The 25,012-nt window shown below is 41.8% G+C and overlaps 2 protein-coding genes across 2 annotated transcripts in view; one reads left to right on the top strand and one right to left on the bottom strand.

The window, feature by feature from the left end:
* The window catches only part of LCP1 (lymphocyte cytosolic protein 1), a 45,620-nt gene extending 42,747 nt beyond the window's left edge, over positions 1–2,873 (bottom strand). The window contains exon 1 of the mRNA XM_084529851.1: positions 2,851–2,873. The gene's annotated coding sequence lies outside the window, so the exon portion shown is untranslated. The remainder of the gene's footprint in view (positions 1–2,850) is intronic.
* Positions 2,874–3,093: 220 nt separating this feature from the next.
* LRRC63 (leucine rich repeat containing 63) lies at positions 3,094–24,108 on the top strand. The gene is made up of 10 exons (XM_084529839.1): positions 3,094–3,123; positions 5,482–5,600; positions 9,190–10,029; positions 13,422–13,556; positions 14,157–14,317; positions 19,584–19,682; positions 21,219–21,355; positions 22,134–22,217; positions 22,814–23,053; positions 23,883–24,108. The coding sequence occupies exons 2-10, from the start codon at positions 5,513–5,515 to the stop codon at positions 24,040–24,042; spliced, it is 1,944 nt and encodes a 647-aa protein (XP_084385965.1). The 5' UTR covers positions 3,094–3,123; positions 5,482–5,512; the 3' UTR covers positions 24,043–24,108.
* The last annotated feature ends 904 nt before the right edge of the window (positions 24,109–25,012 follow it).

The raw sequence follows: 25,012 nt of genomic DNA, 5'->3' as shown, positions 1-25,012 counted from the left end.
AGACACTGGGAAGGAGAAGAGGCCCACAGATGACAGACATTTATTTACACAGGGAGTATTCCCACTCCCTGGCACCGAGCACCCCACTCAGGTCCCTACGCCTGCATGCAGCAGGACCAACCTCAGGGCCCTGCTCACAGGCAGCACGGGGAGAGCCTGAGAAAAGCAGAATACAGGGAGGAAAGCAGCAGATGTTTTCTTTGCACACCACAGCAGCAATTTGGAAAACCATCCCTCAAGTCGATCTCATAATGCTATTACTGATTTGTGAATTTTCCAGTCGTGCTCCCTGGGTCTCCAGCACTAAAGGTCAGCAGGCGGACTTGCAGCACACTAGTCTAGCGCCTTCTCAGATAAAATCAGTCTATTTTGGTTACCCACACTGCTGTGACTGGTACTTATTTCACCCAGCCCTCAAAACTGAAATACAGATTCTGTAATAACATGGGAAAGAATAAAATTTCTGATGAATGATTACACAAATCATGAGGAAAAAAATGACGATCATCTGTAAAACAAATTCAAAATTAAAAGTTGTGTTATTTAGCAACAGCACAGGTTACACATACAGGCAGAGTGGCAAAAGAAGTTTATCTCCAAGCCCTTCCCCTGGATCTCCCAACACGTGCTCCCAACAGAGCTGTCTACAGTTCTCCGCAGCTCCTTCCTGATTTTGCATTGATGAGGGTATGAGTTATTTCAGGGCTTATATTTTTTATCATCACACCTTTAATGGAGCAAGGGCTACCTGAAACATGCACTGCAGGCAGGAAAATTCAGGAATCGCAGCTCTGTCATCAAGACAGTGGCAAGGGAGAAGGCAGTAGCAGCAAGGAAGCACCGTGGAAGGGGAGCTGCACCTTGTTTTCTAACTCGGGAACAACATTTAGATTTATTACAGGGCTGTTGTTGACCTCCTCACTCACAATTAGTGCATCTTAATGATCGTTAGAAGAGAGGGGTAATTCTGGAGGCAGCTTGCAGACGCACCATCCAACCAGTCAACCCAGACAGACCAGTGGCACTGCCCAAAAGGACCCCTCCAGCCTGGCAGGAGCCAGTACGCCTCAGCCACTGGGGTCGTGCTACCATGCTACCATCACCTGCTTCACCATCAGCTCACACCTGGCTCAGTGGATGTTAGCAAAACTACGAACCCTGCTCAAGCAAAGAAAAATTACCAATTTTGGCTAGGGTTTGTTGGATTATGCCTACTGCCGGTCACAAAAACCTCACATTTAACTCAGTGGGAAGACTGCAAGCCAGTATATTGTCGTCAACAGTACAAACATACTTGAAATGTTTCAGCAGAAGGACTCTGGTCTCCTGGTTAGCCTTCCTCACGGGCATCATCTTCAGCACACATGCCTGCATCCAACCAGAGGACTTGGGAGCCCAGACGTGCTCCCAGGTCAGGATGCTCACCCTGGTCCCACCCTACCTCCAGACCCCAAGGCACCCATCAGACACCCCCGTGCTGCCTCCCACAGAACGGGGTGATGGAGCTGGAGGTGGGGTGTCCCACCAGGCAGATCTCGGGCCCCTGGTGGCCACACCTGGGTGGAGATGCCACCAACACTGCTGTGGTGCTGATGGTGCCACCACCAGACCTGCCCAAAAGAGCTTACAGTCTAACACGGGAGGGCTCACGGCGTGGACATCAGAGGTATTTCTTAGCTGTGCCACCTTGCTTTTCAGCTTGTAACGCCAAGCACGGAAGCAAGTGATCAAATAAATCACTCGGGCACAGGATCGATCCTTGAGTGATGACTACGTTAAGAAAATGTAAATGCCTTGGTGCGTTACGTAAATAATTCCCCGCTGGTGCCTGCTATGCGGGCTGCAGCCATACCTTGGATTTCACTTACACGGCTTCTTCTGTAGAAAGAGACCCAAATTTCTCCCTCAGCCTACTCCACTCACTAACCTTTACGCAGCGCGATATGCACAAGGGAGGAACAGAAGCAGAGGCAAGACAGGGACATTGATTGCTGCCAGTCGGGTAGGAAAACGTTATAACCTTGCAGAGAGGGGACAAACAGCAGAGTCATCTGCAACATGCAAAACAGCTTCTTCATTTCCATAGTGAGTCAAAGGAAATGACCTTCAGATATTCTCCAAACTATTACTGCTTATAAAGAAGTTGTCTTTAGTGGGACCCTGTGGACAAAAAGGAATTTAAGAAATAAATACTAGGATTGAAGGTATCGGCTAAGTACTTTCTGACACGGGAGATGATGGCGGGTGGGTAGCGTTGGCACAACCCAGACACAGGCTACTCATCAGTCCCGAAACACAACCTGCCTTCAGCACATAGAGATGCTCAGAGCATCTCCCCCTGCCTCCAAACCCTCCTGGCCCCCTCTTTACCCTCCCCCCTATTTCCAAACCCTTCAAAACTGACTTTATTCCACCGACACCTCCACCGCACCTCATCCACGGGGGGCTGCCCACCTCGGGGCTGCAGTGCCGGGTCTCCCAGCACCAACCCAGCCTCCAAGGCTCACCGACGGGCTCTGCCCCCCCTCGCCCCGGCTGGCACCGCACCCTCAACCCTGCGGGGACGGGCACCGGGGGGCACGGCGCTTCCACCCCCCGCGATGCCTCTGTTATATTGCAGCTCCATCCAGCTCGATGCCAACCCCGGGGGGGCTCCGGCACACGCTCCCAGCCGCCCCGACCCTACAAACAGCGGGACCGGCACAGCGGTGCAAGCGCCCGGCGGCTCGCTTTAAATTAATTTAATAATTTAATCAATTATTAATTGAATTTCCTCCCCCCTCGTAGAAAATAAAATAAAAATAATAAGAAGAATAGTGATAAATAAGAACAGGCAGCGAGGGTAATTACCGGCGAGGAGGCACGCTGCGGCAGGCGCTGCCGGCGGGGGGCGGGCGGGCTGCCGCGGCCACGCCGCCAGTTCCCGCCGGCGCCACGCCAGGCCACGCCCCCTTTGCAGATAAACCACGCCCCCATTCTACCGAAACCCCGCCCCTTTTGTTGTTAAACCACGCCCTCGTCTCTAAGCCCCACCCACCGTGTTCTAACTGTGCCCCCCCCCGCCCCGCGGTGGGAGGGTGTCCGCCATTTTGTGTGGCGGAGGGGAAGCCCCCGCCCAGCCGGGTGCGGGGGGCTGCTCCTGGGGAGGGGAGTGCCTGGGGGGCTTGGATTCGTATTGGGGTGCACAGCATGGCCAGGAATGGGTGAACCACAAAAATTAGTTGTGCTCAGGGTAGGAGGTAGCTACATCTAAGGCTTCCTTGGATCCTCACCTAAAATCTCTCTTCATGACATGTCCATAAATTGTCTCCTCTTCTCCATCCCCTGGCTTCGCTGCTGTCTCAAGGTCTCTGCCTTCGCCAGGCTGAATTTCCCTGCTTCTGATGTGCTCCTTCCCGTCTTCAGCATCGTTGGCTCTGCTGACTGCTCTCCCGAGCTAAATTAGACCTACAGTTGCAACCACAGCTGTGTTTTTGTGGCCACAGTCTTTCAACTTCTTGCTTCTGCTCTCACTTGGATTTTTACCTAGAATTTGGCTATTTATAGTGGCCGGTGTTATCTCATGAGAAAATCAAGTTCTCTCTCCTTTGGCTTTATCTTTCCTGTCTTGAACATCTGGAACAACTCTTGCATCCAGCCCTGCCAAAACCAGCAGGGTTTCTTGTCTGAGCTCAAGGCACTGATGATTCCTTCTTAACTAAGTTTTAGAGCATTTCTCTCCCTCCTCGACCTGCCAGCCTGCTTCAACCCAGGCTGCCTACACAGGAAAGAAACCAAGAACATATTTCTATGTTTAGATGTGTGCGTTTTCCGGGTATGAATTCTACGTCTCGATTTTTATATCAGCATTGGAAGGAGGTGCAGAGGTTGCCCAGAGGGTTGGGAGGTCTCCATCCTTGGAGGTTTTCAAGATCAGACTGGTTGCAACTCTGCTACTAAGAGTAACCTGCTCGGACCTCGTAGTCAACCCTCCTGGCCCAACGTGAATTATTTTGATCAGAGTGAAAGGCTGGGATGATAACATGCAGTGTATCACCTGGGAAGACCAGATGTAGCCATGGAGTGTTTTTCTCCTGTTCTTGAAATTCAGCTTTGGCTTTGTAATAATTCCTGCATTGTGTATTTTTTTCTGTTGTCCAGTTTTTTTTGTTTGTTTATATTCCTACTGTGCCTCTAGTAGGTGTCAACCATGCCACATTGTGGTTATTTTTGTGCAGTGGTAGCTCATCTTGTTGCAATATTTGACCACTTAAACTCAACATGAAAATTGAACTCCAGGCTCCCTTTTTAAGCTTCTCATGCTTCTTCCTTTCTCCATCCCCTTATTTTGTTCTAGTTACCAAGTAAGTCAGTGTAGTTACTAGTCCATAAGCTGTCTCAAATCTGATCTTGGACCTCCTTACGTGCTTCAGGACTGTGTTCATTCTTCAATGCATATTTTGTTCTTTTCATCACAGTTTGCATAATGCTGCACTTTATTTAAGTGAATTGTGTCCACATGCAAAGTTGTACTGAAGTCTCAAGTTTATGTACTTTACCAATAAATATTTGAAACTTTTTTTTTTCTTTGCCTACAGATCCCCTTGTTTCTAACTGTATGTGAGAATTTTCTTAATCTTTGTGTATCTTCCTGTGAGCCAATAGCTTCCTGATGATTGCACTTTTAGTTTCTCTTCAAAGTCACTTTCATCATTGGTTTGTCTTTGTGTTCCCCTTCTGATTTCAAGTTCTTTAGGGCAGAGTCTTTGTAGTGTGTGATGTCTTACATGTTATTAGCCCTACACCAAAAAATTAAAAATAAAAAGCCTAAGCCCTGTAACTTGGGACATAGATAATCTTGAAAATTACTGGAAATCAGAAATGTGCTAAACTTAGCTACTAATGAGTGGACTTCTGACACCAAATTGGTAGTTCTGTGATTGAATTCAGTATCATTACGGGCATTCATGAACTAATAGGAAGACAGAAGCTTAAATATACTATTTGCATACTTGGCCTTTTTTTTTTTCCCTTTTTACCAGGGTTAACTGTTGCTCTTATTAAATCTGTTTATGCAGCAGAAAACCTGTTTCCGGGAGATTTCAGAATGCTTAACGTGGGGTGTTTCTCTAATTTCCTGTGCCTCCTTTTCCTCAGAGATGAGAAGCTCTGATTGCTTCACCTCCTGTGACAGAGGTGCTGAAAATCATTCTTTAATGCAAACGTTTCAAGGTTAATAGAATAGTTCTTTTAGATTTATTTTTTTAATAATATCACTGATTTATTTCCTGAAACACTAATGATAATTAGAAAAACTGCTGAATCGGTCACTAAGAGAACAAATCTCCCTTTTTGGCTACTTGTCCTGTTTTATGATTCTTCTATCACCCAGTTTATACGAGCAGACATTAATAGTTTGGCACATTAAACTGGAAATGCCTATGTCTTTTGTTTTGACTTGTCAGATTTTTTTATTTTTTATTTCTTTTGAAACCTCTGCAGTCATCTGTCAGGATCAGAGGCAAAGCAGAAAATGGATGAGCAGCCGAAACTACTTCGTAGACCTCTGCCTCCTAAGCTGCCATCTAAGCTATCTACACCAAGGGAGAAGGTTGGTAAAGGTAAATTGTACAGAAATAGATCATATAGTGCATAGTTTGAGATTCCATGTGCTCTCTAAAATTAACACAGAAGAAGATGGATCTATTGGTTAATCTATGAATACTCAGTGGAGTGCTTGGAGATGCCCACACTGGCTCCAGTCAGCCAGTTCTAATGCTGAAGCTCCTGGATAGTGCTGTCAGAGATCTAGAACAGGCTCCATATGCTAATGTACACTGCAGACACATTAACATGAGCTGATGCTAGCCTGCCAACCTCTTACCCCAGCACAAAATGTGCTGTCTCTATTTCTAATTGCTATGGCTGTTCAGCAAACAATAAACCTCATCTGCATAACCCTTGTCAACAAATGTTGTAAGCAACCAGTGCAAAGCCTTGTGATTAGGACTTCACGATGATCCATGTGACTTGCATCTCTTTGGGAGGCTGTTCATGTAAAATAGTGGAAGGGTGATTGGGGTATGTGCTGGAACCTGAGTCTTCCACCTGTCAGACTCAAACACTACCAGTGGACAATAGAGGCTCATCTGAAAATATACTATGAAACATGAGAAAATGCTGGTTTCAAGAAAAGCTAGATTGAAACAGATTAATTCATACCATAGAGGATGTGAGATACAACTTCGATTCAGACAAAATGAAGAAACATGTTCGGGGAGGATGGTCCTGGTCTTCTCAGAATATACATTCATGTTCAAAGACAAATATTGGCTTATATTATTTTAAAGGCCTCCAGGAAGTCTTATTTTATAACAAAGGACTTGCGGTGCAGTATGGTTCAGAAATAAATAGACATTTTGTGTGCCAGTATATGTGAATGAAAAGCTCTTTCCAGTTTATATAAAGTAGCTATTGATTAAATATTTAAGCACTAACATTTAAAAATAAAAATGAAAAACAATAGCATGATCTATAATCAAAATATTTTTAACCTAAGTGATAAAAAATAAATTAAAAATGGAGACTAGGCACCAATCTTGAAAACAGATCTGTGAAGAAGGATGCTGATGTCTGAACTTATTAACTGACTAGAGTCAAAACTACAAGGCCCCAGGATCTGCTGTAGAAGTATGGTGTACAGCATTTTGTCAATTTTATTTCTCACTGATTGGCACGTTAGAATAAATGTAATATGAAAGAATAAAGGTCACATGAAAGAACAGTGCTGTCCTTACAAACTGGGCTAAAGAAACCAAAGCAAGCTTTTATTTTTTTTTATTTCCCTCTACATTCCATACAACTTCCTAGAGTATCTAAACCATCTCCTGTTAGAGTATCTAAATAGCTAAAACTGCTCAGTCTTCACATGATCACCAAGACAGACCACCAGAAAGAAAAAAAATAATAATAATTTTTTTGATGTTTGACTTACTAACTTGTTACAACTGTTTTTTGTTAGAACACCGTCATGCTGTATTTGTTATTAATGAATATTTAACACTAACTTAAAAGGAACGACAATAATATAGCAAGAATAATACCTTTATAACAGTATTAAAAATATTAAAGAGAGTTAAGTTAGAGAAATAAGGTTGAAAACTTCGAAGATGTGAAAATTGATCCTTTGATATGATGAGGCCCTTCTGAAGATTATTTTGAAGGGCTGGTACAATCTATTTCTATACAACACAGCCTGGTGCTGCCGAAACAGATGTAAATATTTCTGGCTCAGTACCAGAGCTGTACTTCAGTGATTTAAACCATTTTAAAAGTGATAGATAAACCTTTTATCCCGAAACAAAGTTTTATTATGATGGCTCTCCTTGTAGTAGAGCACGATGATTAGTGATGGATGCTATTTATAGATTGCGTATTTATATAGTACCCCTGACAAAAATCTACGAGCTGCACAGTAAAGTTTGTTCAAGGATCATTTCTCCAAATGCAACCATCGCACGTGATAGATACTTGTACAGCAGCATGACCATTGATCAAAAAGCAGGTCTTCGGCAACGATGATTCGATCGTCTTGGGGGATGGACTTGATTCATGCTTCATGAAGAGACTGAGACCTGGGACCAGGAGCTCTGAGCTAGGAAAAAAAGATGAGCCTCAATGGTGTTGCATGAGTGTCTTCCCCTACAGAGGACTGTAGAAAGGGAAGCATGTAACACAATTAAACAGTAGGCTGACAATGTAGAAGAAATTTCAGAGAGTTGTGGTGGTGGCCTGTGCCTGGTAGAGAGCTTGAAGTTGTCAACCACAATGCTGCGGGGCACGAAAGCCAGGGAGATGAGCCCACAGAATAGTCCCAGCTTTCTTTGAGAGCTGAGCTGTAGCAAAGAGCTGTAGAGAATGACTTCTCCCTCAGCAGGACCCTGACAATGAGTGTCCCTAGGAAAGCAAACAGAGCACCAGGCTTGTGGAACTGCACAGGCTGAACGAAGGTAATTTACCAAGTACTTCTTTGTTGATAAAAATGCCCAGGGCTAAATGCCTGCTGGGTGTGGTACTGTTGGAAACTGGGGACTAGCTAAGGAGACAACAGACCTCCAGAATGAGGTCTTTGGGATAGCCCAGGTAGTAAAGTCTGTCTCACACGTGAGGAGTATGAAATGAGCTCTCAGTGGTGTGGGACCAGAAGTGCTCAGCACCATCCCATCACACATGCTACTCATTGAACCGAGGTGAATAAGCTAGGTAAATTATATTTCTAAGCCTCTCAGTAGTCAATGAAGAGAGGTGAGCAATTCCAGTGAGTTGTTTAGCTGGCCAAAGATCTGGTTCACTCTCTGAGGGGTCTTTCCGCCCTCCCAAAGGGAGGAATTATATATCCTATTGTATTATTAATAGGACCAAGGAGCAGACAGGCTTCTGAATGTGGCGTTTTGGCTGGGTGCTTAACAGCAGAAAAAAAGAATCCAGACTCAAAATAGAAGTGCTTCTGCAAAAGAATGATAAATTCTCTGAAGCTGTCTACAGCTTGGAAAAGATCCTGCACTTACTTTTAAGACAATTTCCAGAAACTGATTTCCTTGTTCCTTTCACAGCTTGGCCACAACTGACTTGGCCACAAGTCCACTCCATGGTGCTTTTTTGATTTGGAGCTTCCCTAAATGTTTTCCGCCTTCCTTTTCAGTAGCGTTAACATGGGATTTAGATTATACCTGGAACAGAATAGAGCAGAAAGAGGAGCATTCGCTGAAGGAATCCCATCTCCTTCCCACAGCTCTCATTGCCTTGTCATGTTGCACCTAGCAGAACAGATGCAGGATCCCTAAATAGGGACCTGGTGGCCACGAATTTCACATGCAGCAGAACGTTGCTCATTCATTTTTCCTTAAGCTACATAACTCACACTTCAAAAACCCTGTCCTTTCTGTCCTGCTTATTATCTAACCCTTCTACTGCATGCTGCATGTCATTCAATATAGTGTATAGGTGAATTCTGCTTGTGTGGAAAAAAAATATGAATTTATTTTGTGATTGGTGATGCTTAGTCTTAACCATTTGTTCATTTCTTCTTCTGAAGAAAAATCTTTAAAGGGCATGGAGATTTGTCACACAAACTTTTCCTTGAAAAGAATGCCAGAGTATGCATCATTCTAAATGTCTTTTTTTTTTTTTTCTTTCTTTTGTCGCCAACAGGCAAGGTTTCTGGACGATATCTAAGTAGAGTGATGAAGAGTACAAATGATGAAACTAGAAAAGCAGTGCCTGGAGGTCATGTTAGTGCTCAAGGGCAAGTCAAGCAGAAGGATGCTTCCCTCAGACATGGTCAGATTTCCCAAAGTCTGCTGCAAATCCAGCACAAAGATACATTTCTGTCTATTCATCAGATTTGCCACGATCAAACAGAAGTCCAACTCAAAGACCTCCTTCAGGCTCAGTTCCTACCTGGCAGTACCCAACCCCCGTCTGAACACGTTTCTTCTTGCCCAATGCATTTCCAACGCAGACGTGTATGTCAGCTTAAGCAAGATAGTAACCATGGGAAAATAGAGATCCAGCCCAAAGCTACAGGTCTGCATGACCAAAGGAAATTCCATGACCAATATGAAATTATTCCTGTCTACACAAGCAGCCAAATGCTAAACCAAAGTGAACAGGAAAATGTCCTTTCTGTCCAAACTCCTAGGAGAAATTTTATTGCTACTAAAAATCTCAGTTTGCCTGATAACTTTGCCTTTTGCAAAAATCATAAATCCTCTTGTGTGAAGCACCAAGAATTACAGAGCACTGTCCCCGACCACTTCACTCCTCCTGTATTTGCACAGGAAAGTCTAGCTGCAGGTTCATCCTTTCACCATCTGCCTTTGATGACAACGCTCAAAAAGCCACTTGTTTCCCACTACAACTGTGAAGTCCTCAGTAGCAAGTTAATGACTGAAAACAGGAGCCTGCAGACTGAAGTTAACACAGTGATGTTGTCTGATATCGATTTACCAGTAGTTGAAACAAGAAAGCCAGAGCAACAGAAAATCCTAGGTAATTGATATTAAATATCGTAGTGTTTTTTTTTGTTGTTGTTGGTACAGTGTTTTATTATAAGATTTTCCTAAGCATCTCTTGCAGGGAGAAAAACAAACAAAAACAACAACAACAACAACAACTAACCTTCATTTATGTGTGGGTCTTGGAATTTGTCCTCATTAGTTGAGAAATAGTCAGTGGAGAATTACGGCTTGTGCTAACTAAATTAAATGTTGTGTTTTCAGATTACAGCAAACGATGATTTAAATGTAAATGTGTAAGTTTATTATAACTGATAGTAAAAGGGGACCGTGAAAAGTCCCATGCTGTAAATCTTTGAAAATACATACAGAGAGAATGAGCTTATGTCAAATTTCTGTAAGCCCAGGCTTCCTACTCACAGAGCACTGAGTGTTCTTGGTGCATTGTGCTGCTGCTCCAGCCATGTTAAGCAGGTTTAAATGTTAAGCAGGTCTCATGTTGAGCAGGTTTAAAAATAAATGCTGGCATCTTGTTTCTTCCCCTTCACAACCATTTACCATCTACGTCTACAACTGTACTGAAACTAGTGTTTGTCTGGCCATGCTACAGACAAAATCAAGAAATGTATCCAGGTTTTTTAAAAAAAGCTCTACTTGTGTTGCTTCCAGTCCCATGGTAGCATGAAACCTCAGCACTAGAGGCCGTGCCCGAGCTGGAGGAAGAGGAATGAACTCCTCTAAGGGCAACCACAGTCCTGCCTTCCCAGAGGACTATGTGTAGTACACCCCAGGTTTGTCAGTGCTTCTGAACCAGGTCTCCTTCCAGCAGAAATGTTGCAGTGATAATAGAGAAAGTTTTCCCCATGGGTTCCATCTTGAGATGCGTTGATGGTGAAGCAGGGTTGCACAACCGGTTTTAGAAGCATGGAAGTGCTGCTACAAGTTGACATTTTTTAATTACTTCACATTAGATGTATTTGGCTCTCTGGGAGCCAACTCTCAAATGTAGAGTTCCTGGGTACCATTTTTCCACTTCTGGGTAGTGAGTAGCTCTGTGCCATGGGAAGAAGGGTTTCCCTTATCCTTCTACTGTGGTGGTCTAGAAGCAGGTTCACAGTTATTTCTGTGCTTCCACCGCGAATCATTCACACAGTGGAAACGGTGTTTTGGTGTGTGGTGATAAAGTGAAAGCACAGTCTCAAGAAATCATCACACTTGGGGTTTGCATGTGCTTTGGTACAGGGGAAGTGACTCTCATTGCTGATGGGTTCTGTCACACAGCTTGCATGGACACAACTTGAAGAGAGCATCTATTCCACTGGCAGGAACTCTGTTCACCATGGTCAGAGTTTGAGAAATGTACATTTTAGAAGAAAAAAGTGGCACTTCGATTTTTCTGATGAGATGCAGTGACAGACACCTGACTGTAGCATTCGTGCTCCTATTTGTATCCAGTCTGTGCAAACTTGTGGAAGTATAAAAGCAGCATTTTGTGGTTGCCACAGGCTTTTGTTCAGATTAAATAGTCACACCACTTGTCCAAACTCTGCATGGGTGGGAATACAGGCGCTGTGTCACTAGGGACTAAACAGGTGTTTTGAGGAAATGGATGGTAACACATGGAGGTTTCACCCTTCTGGAAAGGTATCTTGTTAGAAGGGTACTTTGATGTGTTTCTTTTCAGCTGCATTGGAAAGAAGAAAAGTATAATAAATCCAAAGTATTTTCTGGGGCCTTTTCTCAGCCTCTCCAGTCCCTTTGAGGAACATCATCAGAGCTGGAAATAGCTGATGCTGTAGTGTCCCCTTCTCCCACTGTTTCTCAGGCAGGTGCATCCCTTTTTCTTCCTGCCTGTGGGTGTTGGCCAAAACATTAAAAAAAAAAAAAATCTTTGAGGTTGGCCAAGCACTGCTACCTTGAGTGACAGTGCAGAGTCTCCTGCACTGAACTGAAACTGGGGGCAGTTCATATCTCAAGGGGGCAGTTCATATCTCCTAACTTCAAATCCCAAATCATGACTAGTAATGCATGCTTCTGCCTTGAGCTATGGAGAGAGGGACAGAAACTTCCAGAAGGCAAGTTTTACTAACCCCAGGTAAACATCTAAGATGGGTGGAATGAATAAAGCACAAATCAGATGTCTACTTTTTGACCATTTATAGTAAAGTAGAGCTTTGCAGTGTCATTTGCTGGCTTACACTTTCAGTCATATTACCCACGGTCCGCTGCAGAAGGAGCAGACCATAGCAGGTCTATTTTAAGCACAGAAACTCGTAGCTGTTCACTGTAACCAGTGCTGAGGCTCCGTACTGCTTGCTTGCACCACAGACACAGATCTGGTGATTGTGGCTTAGAGGGAGGTGTTCCTTCAGATTGATTGAGAGAAAGAGGAGAAGGAGTACATGAGTATGCGCAGCTTTTAAGCTGTATATTTATTTATCTCCTGCTAGTGGTCAGCCCTATTAGTATTTGATCTCAAGTTTTAATGCTGAGAATGCTTTTTTGTGAAACTATTTTGTAATTGTATAAATATAAACCTTCTTATGATAAACTACACAATCTTAGGCTCGGATTTCCTGGGACGTAATTACCCCTTAGCACCAGTACGGGCTGTAAAGTGTCTTTGCACAAAAACACCAGGGGCTCTGGTGGATGACAAGCTGAACATGAGCTGGCATCATGTCGTTGTGGCAAAGATGGCCAACCATATACTGGCTGTATTAAACCAAACATAGCCAGCAAGTCAAGGGAAGTGTCCGTAACCTCATATTCAACACTTCTTAAACCACATCTGGAGTACTCTGTCCAGCTTGGGGCTCCCCAGTGTAAGACAGATGGTGATACACTCCAGCTGAGGCCAAATGTGGTGGTCAGGAGGCTGACACATGGTATATAAGAGACTGAGAGCTGGGTTTGTACCATCTAAAGAGGATTTGCTTTAAGGGAGATCCTACTGTTGTCTTCATTTGCACAGTGACAGCGGAAGAGGCAACTCACACAGGCTGGAAAATGGAAAGTTCTGGTTAATTATAAGGAAGCACATTTTCCCCATGAGGTTGGTCAAACATTGGCACAGGTTGCTAAGAGAAATCGTGGGTTTCCGTCCTTGGTGTGGTGGGTCACACCACACCAAAACCACCACGCTTGGAGATATGCAGAACTCAGCAGGAAAAGGCCCTGAGCAACCTGACCTGCTGTGAGCAGGGAGTTGGAGCTGATGATGTCTCAGAGACCCTTTCCAATAGGAATTGTTTTATAATTCTATGTTTTTCTCGAACCTACTTTAAGATTAATCTCTTATGTTTAAGGTATTTCTTACTGCATTTGCACAATGTACAAGGCTTTAACACAATAAAATTTTGAGTCATTTGTATTAAGGATCGTATTTCTTGTGGGCAATGTCTTCTGCTGTTGCTTTTTCTTTAGAAATCACCTCACACGAGAAAATTAGAAAATCTGGTTCACCAGAACAATTTTTGAAAGAACAAAAGAAAGAAAAAGCATATATTATACACTACGTACGGCTAACTGAACCTGGAAGAGAAGAAGGACCCTTTACAGGTAGGAACAAGATATATGTCAGTTTTGGGAGATGAAACCAGGTGAACAGCATGGAATGACAGTCATAAAGAGGCACTGTGGGAAATCAGATTCTCAGAAATGTGCCATGACAACTCCAGACAGTATGGGACTACCACTACATGCTGCTGCATTAGCAAAATAAATTATAGTGTAACAAAATCATTTGCAATCTTGGCTTGGCTTTGAAGTGACAGTGAGGTTGAAGGTGTAAGACCTAAAGTACTTGGGAGAAAGATTCCACTTCTGAACCCTTTTGTGTTGGGTTCAGTTCTGCACAATGAGAACCCTGTAGTCTCCATCACTCCAAATGGTAACTGTGGAAGGAGGCAAACTGCTGCCATTACTGTAGGACGTAATCCAAATCTACTCCCTGTGACCCTGAAATCTTTATATTTTTATGCAGATATTCACAAGTTAAATTGATTACTATGTGAGAATCTCATCTGAGTATGGCAACAGAGAATCTAAGTGATTAGATTTAGGAGGTTTGCTGAACCCCTCTTATTCAGTCTTTATTTTCTAATGTTTGCTTTCCTCTAAGAAATTCTGTAATGCTTGGCATCCTTTTTCATATCACAGACTCTAATGATGCCCCTGACGGCAATAGTGTGGACGATGCTTGGGAAACCACTTTCCACTTTATAGCAAGCAAGCAAGATGAAGAAGAAAAACAGATGTTCAGATCCCAAGTGAAAGTATGGCATTGCTCCTTGCATCGGAAGACTGCTCTCAGCCTGCAGGTAAATCATTTAAAGATGCACTAATGTTGCTGTGCTTAAGAGCAGCTTTCATTCAAAGTGCCTTTTGGCTTTGAAACTTCATCCACAGAAAAAGTCATCTTAAAATTCTTCCTGGACAACTGCATGAGAAAAGAAGTGCCTGGAATGACTTAAAAATCCTTTTTTAGCAGTAGGGCAGCTGTACAGATAGCTGTTTTACATGCTTTTCTTCTGTAGTTCCCGTGCCTACATTTTCCACTGTTTATTTCTTCTTTCCTTCTATCTCACTTTTTTTCCTCATTTCTCTTGTACATTCACTGTGTCTTATTTTCTTTCTGATGCATCCTGCATAATTTTCATGGCACTTGCTCAGTGCTGTATCTTCTGCCAAAGTGTTTGTAATTTAATCTAAATTATGTCAGCACCGTGCAAAAGAGTTGTCAGATATTGACAATGAGAGAGGGTTTCTTCTGCTTTTGGTAAGGAACAGCAGAGGTTTAATATTTTGGGGTTTCTAGGAATTTGTCTGCTGATCTAAATTTTGTCCCTTGATGGGTCTGAACCAGCAGTTGTAGTCTCCTAGCTGAACATGACAGAGAAGGCTTCACCAAATTTCTACGTAGGATTCTCTGGCAGAATTTATGTTTCTGCCCATAAAGTAGCACAAGGAAGTAGTTTTCTAAACCACTGCTATATAAATGGTTTGTAGGCTTCACCCCACTGTCTGCTGCAGGATCCCATTGCAGTAGCAGTTGATACCTGGATAAGCAAAGTCCTTCTTGGAGGTAGAAAATGGGTTTCATGTATCAACTTTAATATCTCAGAATAAATATATCCAGTCAGAAGGTTAATCAGGAGAAGCTGATCAGGGACTTTGGGAATAATGCTAACTGAATACAGCCTACTTTAAATGCACCTCACTCTTAAGCAAATGCTCTGTGTAAATTAACCGTAAGTATTCAATTCCTTTTACTATGATCTTGAAAGAATTGGTGTTATTGTTTTCTTTCCTGTTCTGTCATCTAGAAAACCTGTTGAAATGTCAGTATTCACTGTGAACTTGCTCAGTATCTGAAAATGTCATGCTGTGATGTGGCTCTTTGGAAGACGTGACAAGAAATACCCCGTGTTGTTTGCCTGTTATCAATATGGTACAGATTTTGTCTGATTCCTATTCATTTTGAAGTTCACGGCTACCATATGCATAAGATGTGTCATTATCAAATCAAACAGTTTATGTCACTTTATTATCCATTTCTGCAAGTTTCATCAAAATGGAAAGTGGCAGTAACAGAGTTGGAAATACCAGAACCACCATCATGAGCAAACAGTGCTGACAGTTCTCTTTCTCGGTACTATAAAAAACAATTATTGATTTTTCACCTTCTTGCCAGCAATACCCCATAATGGGTGTAGAAAAAAAAAGTCTTTATAGAGCTTTTTTCTCTTTGCTGAAAAGTGTATGGCATATAAACTCCTCAGCTGTATAAATCATCTCCAAAGCATCCAAATCAATGGAGCTACTCTGCACTTTACCTGCTGAGAGCTGCGATCCTCGGACGACACTTCCTCCTTATTCAACTTATCTACATTTTACCTAGTAATTGTTAAGAGAATTATTTGCTGACATGGCTGTCATTTTGCTGACGTTTTGAGAGGTCTCACTGGGGAAAGACAAGCCTTGTCAGGTTATTTTTAGCATGCAGTCAGGCCTTGCCACATACTAGAAAGATTCTTGGTTCATGGTCATCACTGGTGAAATCTTCTTTGCATCCACACTTTTTGGGGGGTAGCTACTTGAATTATTTAAAACTACTTCAGACTAGTTAAATACCGCAGCATTGTGCAATATACCCCACTCTCAAGCAAATGCTCTGTGTAAATTAACCGTAAGTATTCAATTCCTTTTACTGCGATCTTGTGCGTGCAATGATCTGTGCAGCTCTGCTGAGGGCTCCAAGAACAGAAATCTGAAGATTTGTCATATTGCACCTTTTTTTTCTTTTTTTTTTTTAAATCTATGAGAGAACTGAGAGACCTGATGCTTCTCTGAGGTTGAAGTTCTGTTCCTGGAAATTCACTGTGTCTAAAAGTTCCAGAAATCTGGGTTGCTGTGTTCTGGTATGCTGTACAGCCGTGAAGATCTGTGTGTAAAGGATTTGCATGGTCAATACACAAGAGTCATGCCAGTCTTTAAAATCAACATGAAAACTGGGGAGGGGCCTCAGTTCAGAGTAAGTGCTCTGGTGTTCCACCTATTTCCTGGCCACCATTAAAGAAAAACAGTCCAAAATTTTGCAATGGATTGATTTACAGAAGTTGTCAAAACTTCCAATTTTCTTTCATTTCTGTTTCGCAAAACACATTTTTTTATTTGTCTAAGGCATCTTTCCTTTAACATGTTGGATTATTTATTAAAAAAAATGTTTGTAGGTTCATAAAAGGATGAAATAAAACTAGTATCTTTCTGAGTCATCAAGAAATTTAAATTTGCTGAATATAAAGCAGTACTAAATGTTACTGACAGTGCTTTCTATTGGGAACAGGAAATATATTTTTCAGTGTCTCAGAAACATGTTTGATATGAAAACAGGTTTTCATGCAACTCTGCACTAAGTCTTGCTTTTGTGCTTGAAGATGTAATTAGAAGCTCCAGCAAAAAGCAGTCCTTTGACTAAGTGGCACCTGCCCACAGATTGTTGTTATCAGAGACACATGACTCTAAATTTGCCTGACTTTTAAGCTCTTATGATCCTATCAGCAGATGGGGACCAAAGCATCCAGCCCACTGTCTTGTCCTTGGAGGAGTCCAGGAAAAGAGCTTTGTCTGAATGGGGAATGTGACAAAAGAGCCAAACTCCCCCTGCTGCACAGGGCCCAGGAGCTGCTGACTCCAGAGCACTCTGGAAGAGGGGAGAAGGCCAGAAATTCATGTCTTCTCCACACCACTGACTGCCAGCCCTCCTGCCTAAGCCCACCAAGGAATCCTGATGCATTCATCTGGTTTAAGCTGAAGCAGGACAAATTTCCAGGGTTTGCTGCTGTTTCAGATACTCTCACCATTCACACGCTCAAAACCAGAAATGCTGTGAAATGAAAAAGGGAAGGACCTGCATGTGAAGGGGAGCCACCACAATTCACACAGCTCAGTAAATGTCAAGATATTGGTTCTCAGCGTTATCATATTGCTTAGAAGACAAAGTGCTTCTGTTTTTGCTTCTATATCCTCGAGGACAGTTACTTAAAATCAGAAAGAATTGTCGCAGCTGTTTCCTAAGTCAGTGAACTTTGTTCCATATGAGGAACTGATATTTGAGAGCTCTTATCTGTTGTTCATGAACTACCCAATTTGAAACAATTCGTCACCATAACAAATGTGAACTACATGACAAAATCCTTCCAGTATCTCAAACTACCTTGCTCATCTCTGGAATGTTTCACAACTACCAGCGGGAACATAAGCACTGGATTTTCATTTTATTTTTTTTTTGCTGGAAATATTTCCCATCTTTAGAATTACATTTTGCAGATTTTTGTTAACATCCAGAAGAATTTTCTTTTTTCTTTTTTTTTTTTAATTTAATGAAATATAGACAATCTAGTAGTAGCGTAACCATGAGAAATCTTCAGATGAAACATTGTTTTTCTTGCAAAACAGATTCCAGGAATCTAAGAAAATTCTGAACTCTAATAATCTTCGTTATTTATATTCATGTACCTATTTATTATGTCTTAGATTGTTTTGTATTGTAATCCTTAGAATTAGATTTGATATGACTACAGGCAATTTAGTAGGTAGTGTATGTTATGTAGATGTACTTTACTGTTTATCTGTCATGAAAATTATTAATTAATTCTGGCTTGCAAGGAACCAGATGCTAGATTTATATCTTAAACTGTATTTGAGATTGTGTGTGACACTAATTAAATATTATCTCAGCATCTATGTAGTTTCAGGCAGTGTGTGTAACAATAACTTTATACTTTTCCTGAGATGTCAGGATAATGCAGAAGTAGTGCTCTCCTAGCAGAGATTTGTGCAAAGCTTCTTAGGTTAGAAATTAAAGTAAGAATTTAATAAATGAACAATGAAATGAACAAGAGTTTCACTGCCTGGGTCTGGGGATGTTTTGTGTTGCATGCTTTGGATGTTTTGGATCCTTTAACAGATGAGTATATTCCAGAACCTAACAAGCCTTCCTCAGCTCATATATCTTGTACACCCTAAGAAGGTTATAAAGAGAAGTCTAACACAGCTTGAACAACATTAGAGAGTGGGATAAAATGAAAATGTAAGCCAAAAATCACAGAGCTTAGAGGCAGCAACAAAACTGGGCAACTTATTTTATCACACAATTAGGAAAGCAGCCTGAACCAGAGCACTAATGAGAGAGGACCTTGGTGTTCTCAGTGGCTGCAGGTGCAGATCTTGTGTGTCTGTATCTTAGTTCCCCTCTGTGCAAACATGTTGTTTCCCTGTTCATCTACATTGCAAAAATATTCGTTCATCCCCAGTTTTTCTTGGTGTGCACAAACAATTCCCTCTACAACAAAACTGTATTGTAGTGCTGGGCTGGTTCGTTTCAAGGCCCAACCTAATAAGCAGTGTGGGCAAGACTGCACCTGATTTTTCTCCCTTTTCCATATTCATTGAATGCTTTAGGGCTTGTCCCCCTGTATGTCATTGTTCCCTCTATTAAGGCACCAGTATGGCAGGCTTCGGGGAATGCCTTTTAATTATTTCAGACTTTGCTGTCTAAAAACAACAACAACAAAAAGAAACCACAACAACAACAACCACAACAACAAAAACTTCCAGAATAACAATTATACATGAAAGCAGAGGGGAGACCCCTAGCCAAGCACTAAATAGTGTAAGTGCAGTCAGCTCTCAAGCAGGTCAGCAAGGCAGCATGGACACATGCCACCCTGTACCACATAACATGTAGCAAGAGTTGATTGCTCCTTGAATGGGTAAATCTAGCAGAAAGTCAAATTCTGGACTGTGTCCATGCTTGAAAAAAAACACAACAGGTTATTTGAATGTGATGGAAAGGAGTAGGAATGATACTAAAGGATTTCATGGCAAGAGGTAAGATGGGTTGGGCTTAAGCTGACTTCATCCATAGGAAAATCAAGTTGTGGTATTTCTGATTTTCATGACAAATCTGTGAGCCGCAAGGAACTGTTCTTAAGGATGTTACTTTTTTTTTTTTTTTTTTGCATTTAAACCAAAAGGCTGAGAGGCTTCCTTACACGGCTGACCCATTTTTTATGTATCTTTTAGGCCTACTTTTTGTTTCACCTTCCAGACCTGACCCCTTTAATGGACACCTTGGTCTGCCTTAACCTGTCATTCAATAATTTACTCTTCTTTCCTGTGGAGGTATGTACTGCTTATTTTCCATAGAAAATATTATAAGGATGAAATTTTACAGGTTAGATATGAAAAGTAACTTTCGACAAATTGTGATTTAAACGCAAATGTTAAAAGTAAAGTAAACGCATATTAAAAGTAATAACTTCCAATACTCAAATTCTTTACCGTTCTGGTTATTTGGGGTCAGTAAGAATCATGGGAAGACTCACAGAAGTCTTCATGGCTGTCCACCCAAGCCTCTGTCTGCTCTCACAGGTCTTGCTGTCCTTCATCCATCTTCTCCCCCCAGCAATCTGTAGCTACAACTCCCAATAGTTTCAGTCTGCCCAACTCACTTAAGGTATCCAGACATGATCTGCAGCAGCTAAAAACCTGCAGTTACTGGGAAAACCTAAATTCGAGCAGTCGTAGCATGGACAGAATCACTAGGAATGAGGAGCTATTAAAACTTAGAAAAGGTTTAGTGGACATATACAGACTATATATTTTTTCAGACACTTGTAGTTTGAGCAAATTCATGACAATGCAGGCAGATGTGTCAATGTTAGTGGACTGTGGGCTTTTCCTTGTTTCTTATTTTAAACAAGCACTGCCCAGGATAACACACACAGTGCCATGCTACCTGATGCAATGGTAGCTATATGGTTACAGCTCTCTCCAGCCCAGGCCCAGGGCTGTGCCTGCTGTGGCAGTCTGGCCTTGACCATTTTGAAGTTGTAGATACAGGCTGGAAGGGCTCTGGAGGTCCTCTAGTCCAAACCCCCACTCAAAGCAGCACCAGTTTAGACCTTCAGATGTCTTCCTCAACAGCAGAGGTAACATTTTAGCTGTGGAGCTAAAACGTTATTTTTCAAACTTTTTCCAAAATATTTTCCTCCCTACTCCCTGCCTTTCTGACTCACCATCTCCATGCAGCCAAGCATACAAGGCCTTAAGAAATGAGATGAGTAACTTAAATAATGGTGCTTATAGTAGTTAACAATCTCTTTTGAAAACTTTCACTATCCTTTCTGTCATTCTTACCCATGATTTGAAAAACACTGCAGTAGCCCTTTCAAAACCAGGTTGTTTTTTAGGGTCTTCTCAAATGCAGACCAAACAAAATATTTTTCCCCTGATTTCCATTCATATCTTTATTAGCAAAAACATTTTTGAATCATACATTATAGAAATGGAGAATTTAATCTCAAAAAGGTAAAATGCAATGTCAGGAGCAAAAATAAGGCTTATAAAGAGAAATGCTGGACAGTCTTAGCCAGCAGCACTAACAGCTCTGACTGCAATTCTCAATCACAATGCTTTAAGTGATATGGAAAGTGATTGACAGTTGTGTCTCATATTGTATCTGCTGTAATACTTACAGTAGTTAGGTATATCTACATATGCAGTACTTGTATTAGCTAATCTTATAATACTTATTTCCTAGTTCTTCCAGCATAGTTTGCTGATACTAGAAATGCAGAATACTTATAACAGAACTGTGCCATGCTTTACAATAAACAGCTGTTGGTTTTATCAGTCCCTGTCCCCTTCCCTTCTCAGGTGTTTAATATTAAATCCTTACAAGTGCTTGTGCTCCGCAACAACCCCATCAGAAAAATCCCAAATGACATTCAACGACTGAAGTCACTCAAGAAATTCACAATTTCCTTCAATTTACTATCAGATCTTCCATCTGGGTAAGGTATTTTTTATTAACTGAGAGTTTTGCCACATTCACAAGCACAAACAAGGATTTCTGTCTTGGCATTTTTATACATCATAATCATTCACTAATTTTGATTCTAGCCATTCCTTTAACCCAAACAAAAAGACTTTTTCATAGTACTAGGAGATGGATGTAATGAAGCAGCTAAAATACCTTGCCTTATTGAATCTTCACTACATATATATATATGTTAGTCTGATGTGGCTCATTTTCAGTAAATAGACATTTTAGCTAAAAATATTTGAAAGAAGAATGGCCTTGTGGCTTCCATCCTTGGCTCTACTGCCTTTGTGTAGCAATAAAAATAGGTAGCATTTTAAAATTTAGTCAATAAATTAAAATATAACTGTCTTGTTGAGATGCTGAAATACAGAAGCAAAATTCAATTTCTAGAGTATTTTGGATTGCTAAGACCCAGCTTTATCCCCCCGGCTTTAGATATTTAATTAAGGCACCCATCTCAGCATCCACACTGAGTGGAGAGAATACTTCTAGAGACCATTTCAGCTCACAGAAGAGCTGAACCCTATTTTTGGATGCGGAAAAGAGGCTAAGTCACCATACACGTTCATAGCAGGTAATAAAATAGAGACCTACACACTGTGCAACAGTTAAGAATGATTTGAGCTCCAGGGTTGGACTAGATGAGCTTCAAAGGTCCCATTCAGCCTAAATTATTATGATTCTGTGATATTATTATTTTTCTCTTCTAGGTTTCTAATTCATCATTGTCTTTTCTTTTATTATAGTTTGTTTCTATTAGAAAATCTCCAGTATCTGGACATTGCCTATAATGGTATTAGAGTTATTCCTAATGACATCAAGAACTTAAGGTATGTAAGCAACATAAAATGAAACTAGTTCTCTACAGCATAATACCATAAATCATATTTGGATATTGATTGTATCAGTGAATACATGGGGAATATTCGCTGCACCCTCTCTTCGCTTTCTTCTGTCCTATGGGAAAGGCTCATTTCAGCTGAAGCAGTAGATGGCAGTTGTATAATTGTGCCACTTGAAGACAGCTGTAAGTCAACCTTTCCCATGCAAAATATGATCATTCTTTCATTTGGACCGTATGTGTTTAAATAAACTTGATTTGCATGATGAAGAAAAAGAAAATGCATTTCTAAACCATGTGTGGTGGCTTTCAAGCAATGTGAAGTGTTGGTTAGACAAGAATTAAAACCCAGTTCTATGGAACCCTTACGAGATAACTCAGTTATTTAAACTATAATTAGAAAAATATTGTATCTACAGTTGTATCCAGTACACGAAGTGCACTGTGAGAAACACAGAGCATTTTATGCACATCTCAGTGCAGTAGTTCATCTAATGGGGATTAGGAAATTATATAAGCATGGTCAAGGTAGGATGTAATGTGAACAGCCCATCAGTTAATGCCTGGTGGTCCTTAAAATTGCAGGAAGCTCGAGTGTTTGAACACTGAAGGGAACCGGCTCTCTGCTTTGCCATGTGGGGTTTTGAATCTTCCACTAAAATTCCTCAGAATAGAAAATAACTTCATACACCCCTTGTTATGGAATGAAAAGATGCAGAACCAACCTCAGAAGCTCACTCATCTGGCTGCCCTTTGCTTCTCCAGAAATAACCTAAAGGAAAGATACACAGACATCACAGAAGATATGGAAAAAATATTGGATGAGTAAGTAACAGAAATATGTTCTGCTCACTTGATCCCCCCCTAGGAGTATTGTGTGCAAGAAATATGCATAGTTGGCCCCTGATGAGTAATTCTACAAGCATTAGGAGTGTGGAAGTGCCTAATTTGTCCACTGTTTCACATGAAATTGGTGCTGGTCAGTGGTATGCTCTTACATACTGTGGTGTATACAATAGTGCCCATGTATGTATGCTGAGTTCAGATTTTGTGTATATCTGTATGAAAATGAAATTACAGTTAAAATTTATTGGGCACTGCATGGAAATTCTTCTATTTAATATTCCTGTTTTTTTACATGGCCACCCATTCTCCAGACAAAATGTGTGTTGCAGCTTCATGTTCTGGCTGCACATGGGGGCTGCACATGGGGGTCCCTTCCCTTCCCTTCCCTTCCCTTCCCTTCCCTTCCCTTCCCTTCCCTTCCCTTCCCTTCCCTTCCCTTCCCTTCCCTTCCCTTCCCTTCCCTTCCCTTCCCTTCCCTTCCCTTCCCTTCCCTTCCCTTCCCTTCCCTTCCCTTCCCTTCCCTTCCCTTCCCTTCCCTTCCCTTCCCTTCCCTTCCCTTCCCTTCCCTTCCCTTCCCTTCCCTTCCCTTCCCTTCCCTTCCCTTCCCTTCCCTTCCCTTCCCTTCCCTTCCCTTCCCTTCCCTTCCCTTCCCTTCCCTTCCCATGAATCCAGCGATGAGCCACAGATGTTCTGAGGCCAGATAATTTTTCATTTGTGCTTGTGAGTGAGGAAGTTGAACTGCTGTCTGTGTGGATATGGTCTTAGAAGGGTGATGCAAAGTTTTTGACCCAGTTTCTTCCCATTGCAGTTTTACTGTCTGTGACTGCTGCAGCGGACCTCGCTATGGTGAAGGACTTCAGCTCATCCAAATTTACAGAAATGTATTTAAATTCGGAAGGCTTCCCTTTTACTTTTATGCTTGCTCATCATCGTGCCTGAGAAACTTTGTGTCTCAGACTGGGGCTTGACAATGGTACTTTGTGGAAAGCGATCTGGATTACAGCAGAGAAACTATAAATGGGACAAAATAGTTCAGAAATGTCTGATCTCATGTTGTGTTATTCCGTTGGACAGCCTGGCACTCTGCTGGAGTGCTGGATCACTTGCTGTGTACCATCACCGTGTCTTTCTTAAAGTGCTTTCAGCTCTTAGTGGTCTGTTTCAATTCATCTCCATACTCATTGATATGAAATGAAAGGAAGACTCGGCCCTATGCAAAATCAATGAAGGTTTATGCTGACCCTATGTTCCTCCAGTGATACCTAACAAGGTAGCAGATGCTCCCCTGCTGCTACCAGTAAGCCATTTTACATCACTGTACTTGTCATGGCTTTGAAAATGAATAATTTTGTTCCTGAACTACAAAATAGTTTTAGTTAAATGACAAAAATCCATTATGAAGGCCACTAGGACCCAGAGGCAGCCCAAGGGGAAGGAGAAGGAAAAGATAGGGGAGAATGGAAAACTGATGACACAGGCCTTGTTTGTACACAAGTACTCCCACGGACAGGCCACCACCTCTGCTCCCGTGGTTAGATTACAGAATTTGTCCCAAAATAATGGTCAGATAAAAGGTATCTGTAAGGTCAATGGCAGGGCCCAATACATGGACCTCCTGCTGCTCTGTCTTCAGCATTGGGTGGACTCGGTGTTGTCTTTGTGTGGCTCCCACAGCATGATGATCCGTATGAGTAGGTAGGTGCAGTTGGGTGCCTTGGCAACTGCAAGGAGAATTTAGGCACCTGTGGACAAAGGGCAAACCAACGATGGAGGTAGGCTTCACTCCATCAGGTCAAAGCACCTGGAATCCACTTTTTTGGAGCTGAAGGATGAAAGCAATGAAAGCACCTTTGTGACTCCTTCTCCACTTGCCCTACTAATTGTGCTGAAAACCCCAAAGCACTTTGTCTGCGCTAGGATTGTCGCTGGAGGCAGTTC

Source organism: Aythya ferina (genome assembly GCF_964211825.1).
Source record: "Aythya ferina genome assembly, chromosome: 1".
Lineage (NCBI taxonomy): Eukaryota > Metazoa > Chordata > Aves > Anseriformes > Anatidae > Aythya > Aythya ferina.
This window is presented reverse-complemented; position numbering and strand designations above follow the sequence as displayed.

Excerpts from the sequence above, each read along its gene's own strand:
- LRRC63 (XM_084529839.1), top strand. The coding sequence starts at position 5,513 with ATGGATGAGCAGCCGAAACTACTTCGTAGACCTCTGCCTCCTAAGCTG. Across the intron at positions 5,601-9,189 it reads AAGGGAGAAGGTTGGTAAAG|GCAAGGTTTCTGGACGATAT; the intron begins GTAAATTGTACA and ends TGTCGCCAACAG. Across the intron at positions 19,683-21,218 it reads TACTCTTCTTTCCTGTGGAG|GTGTTTAATATTAAATCCTT; the intron begins GTATGTACTGCT and ends TTCCCTTCTCAG.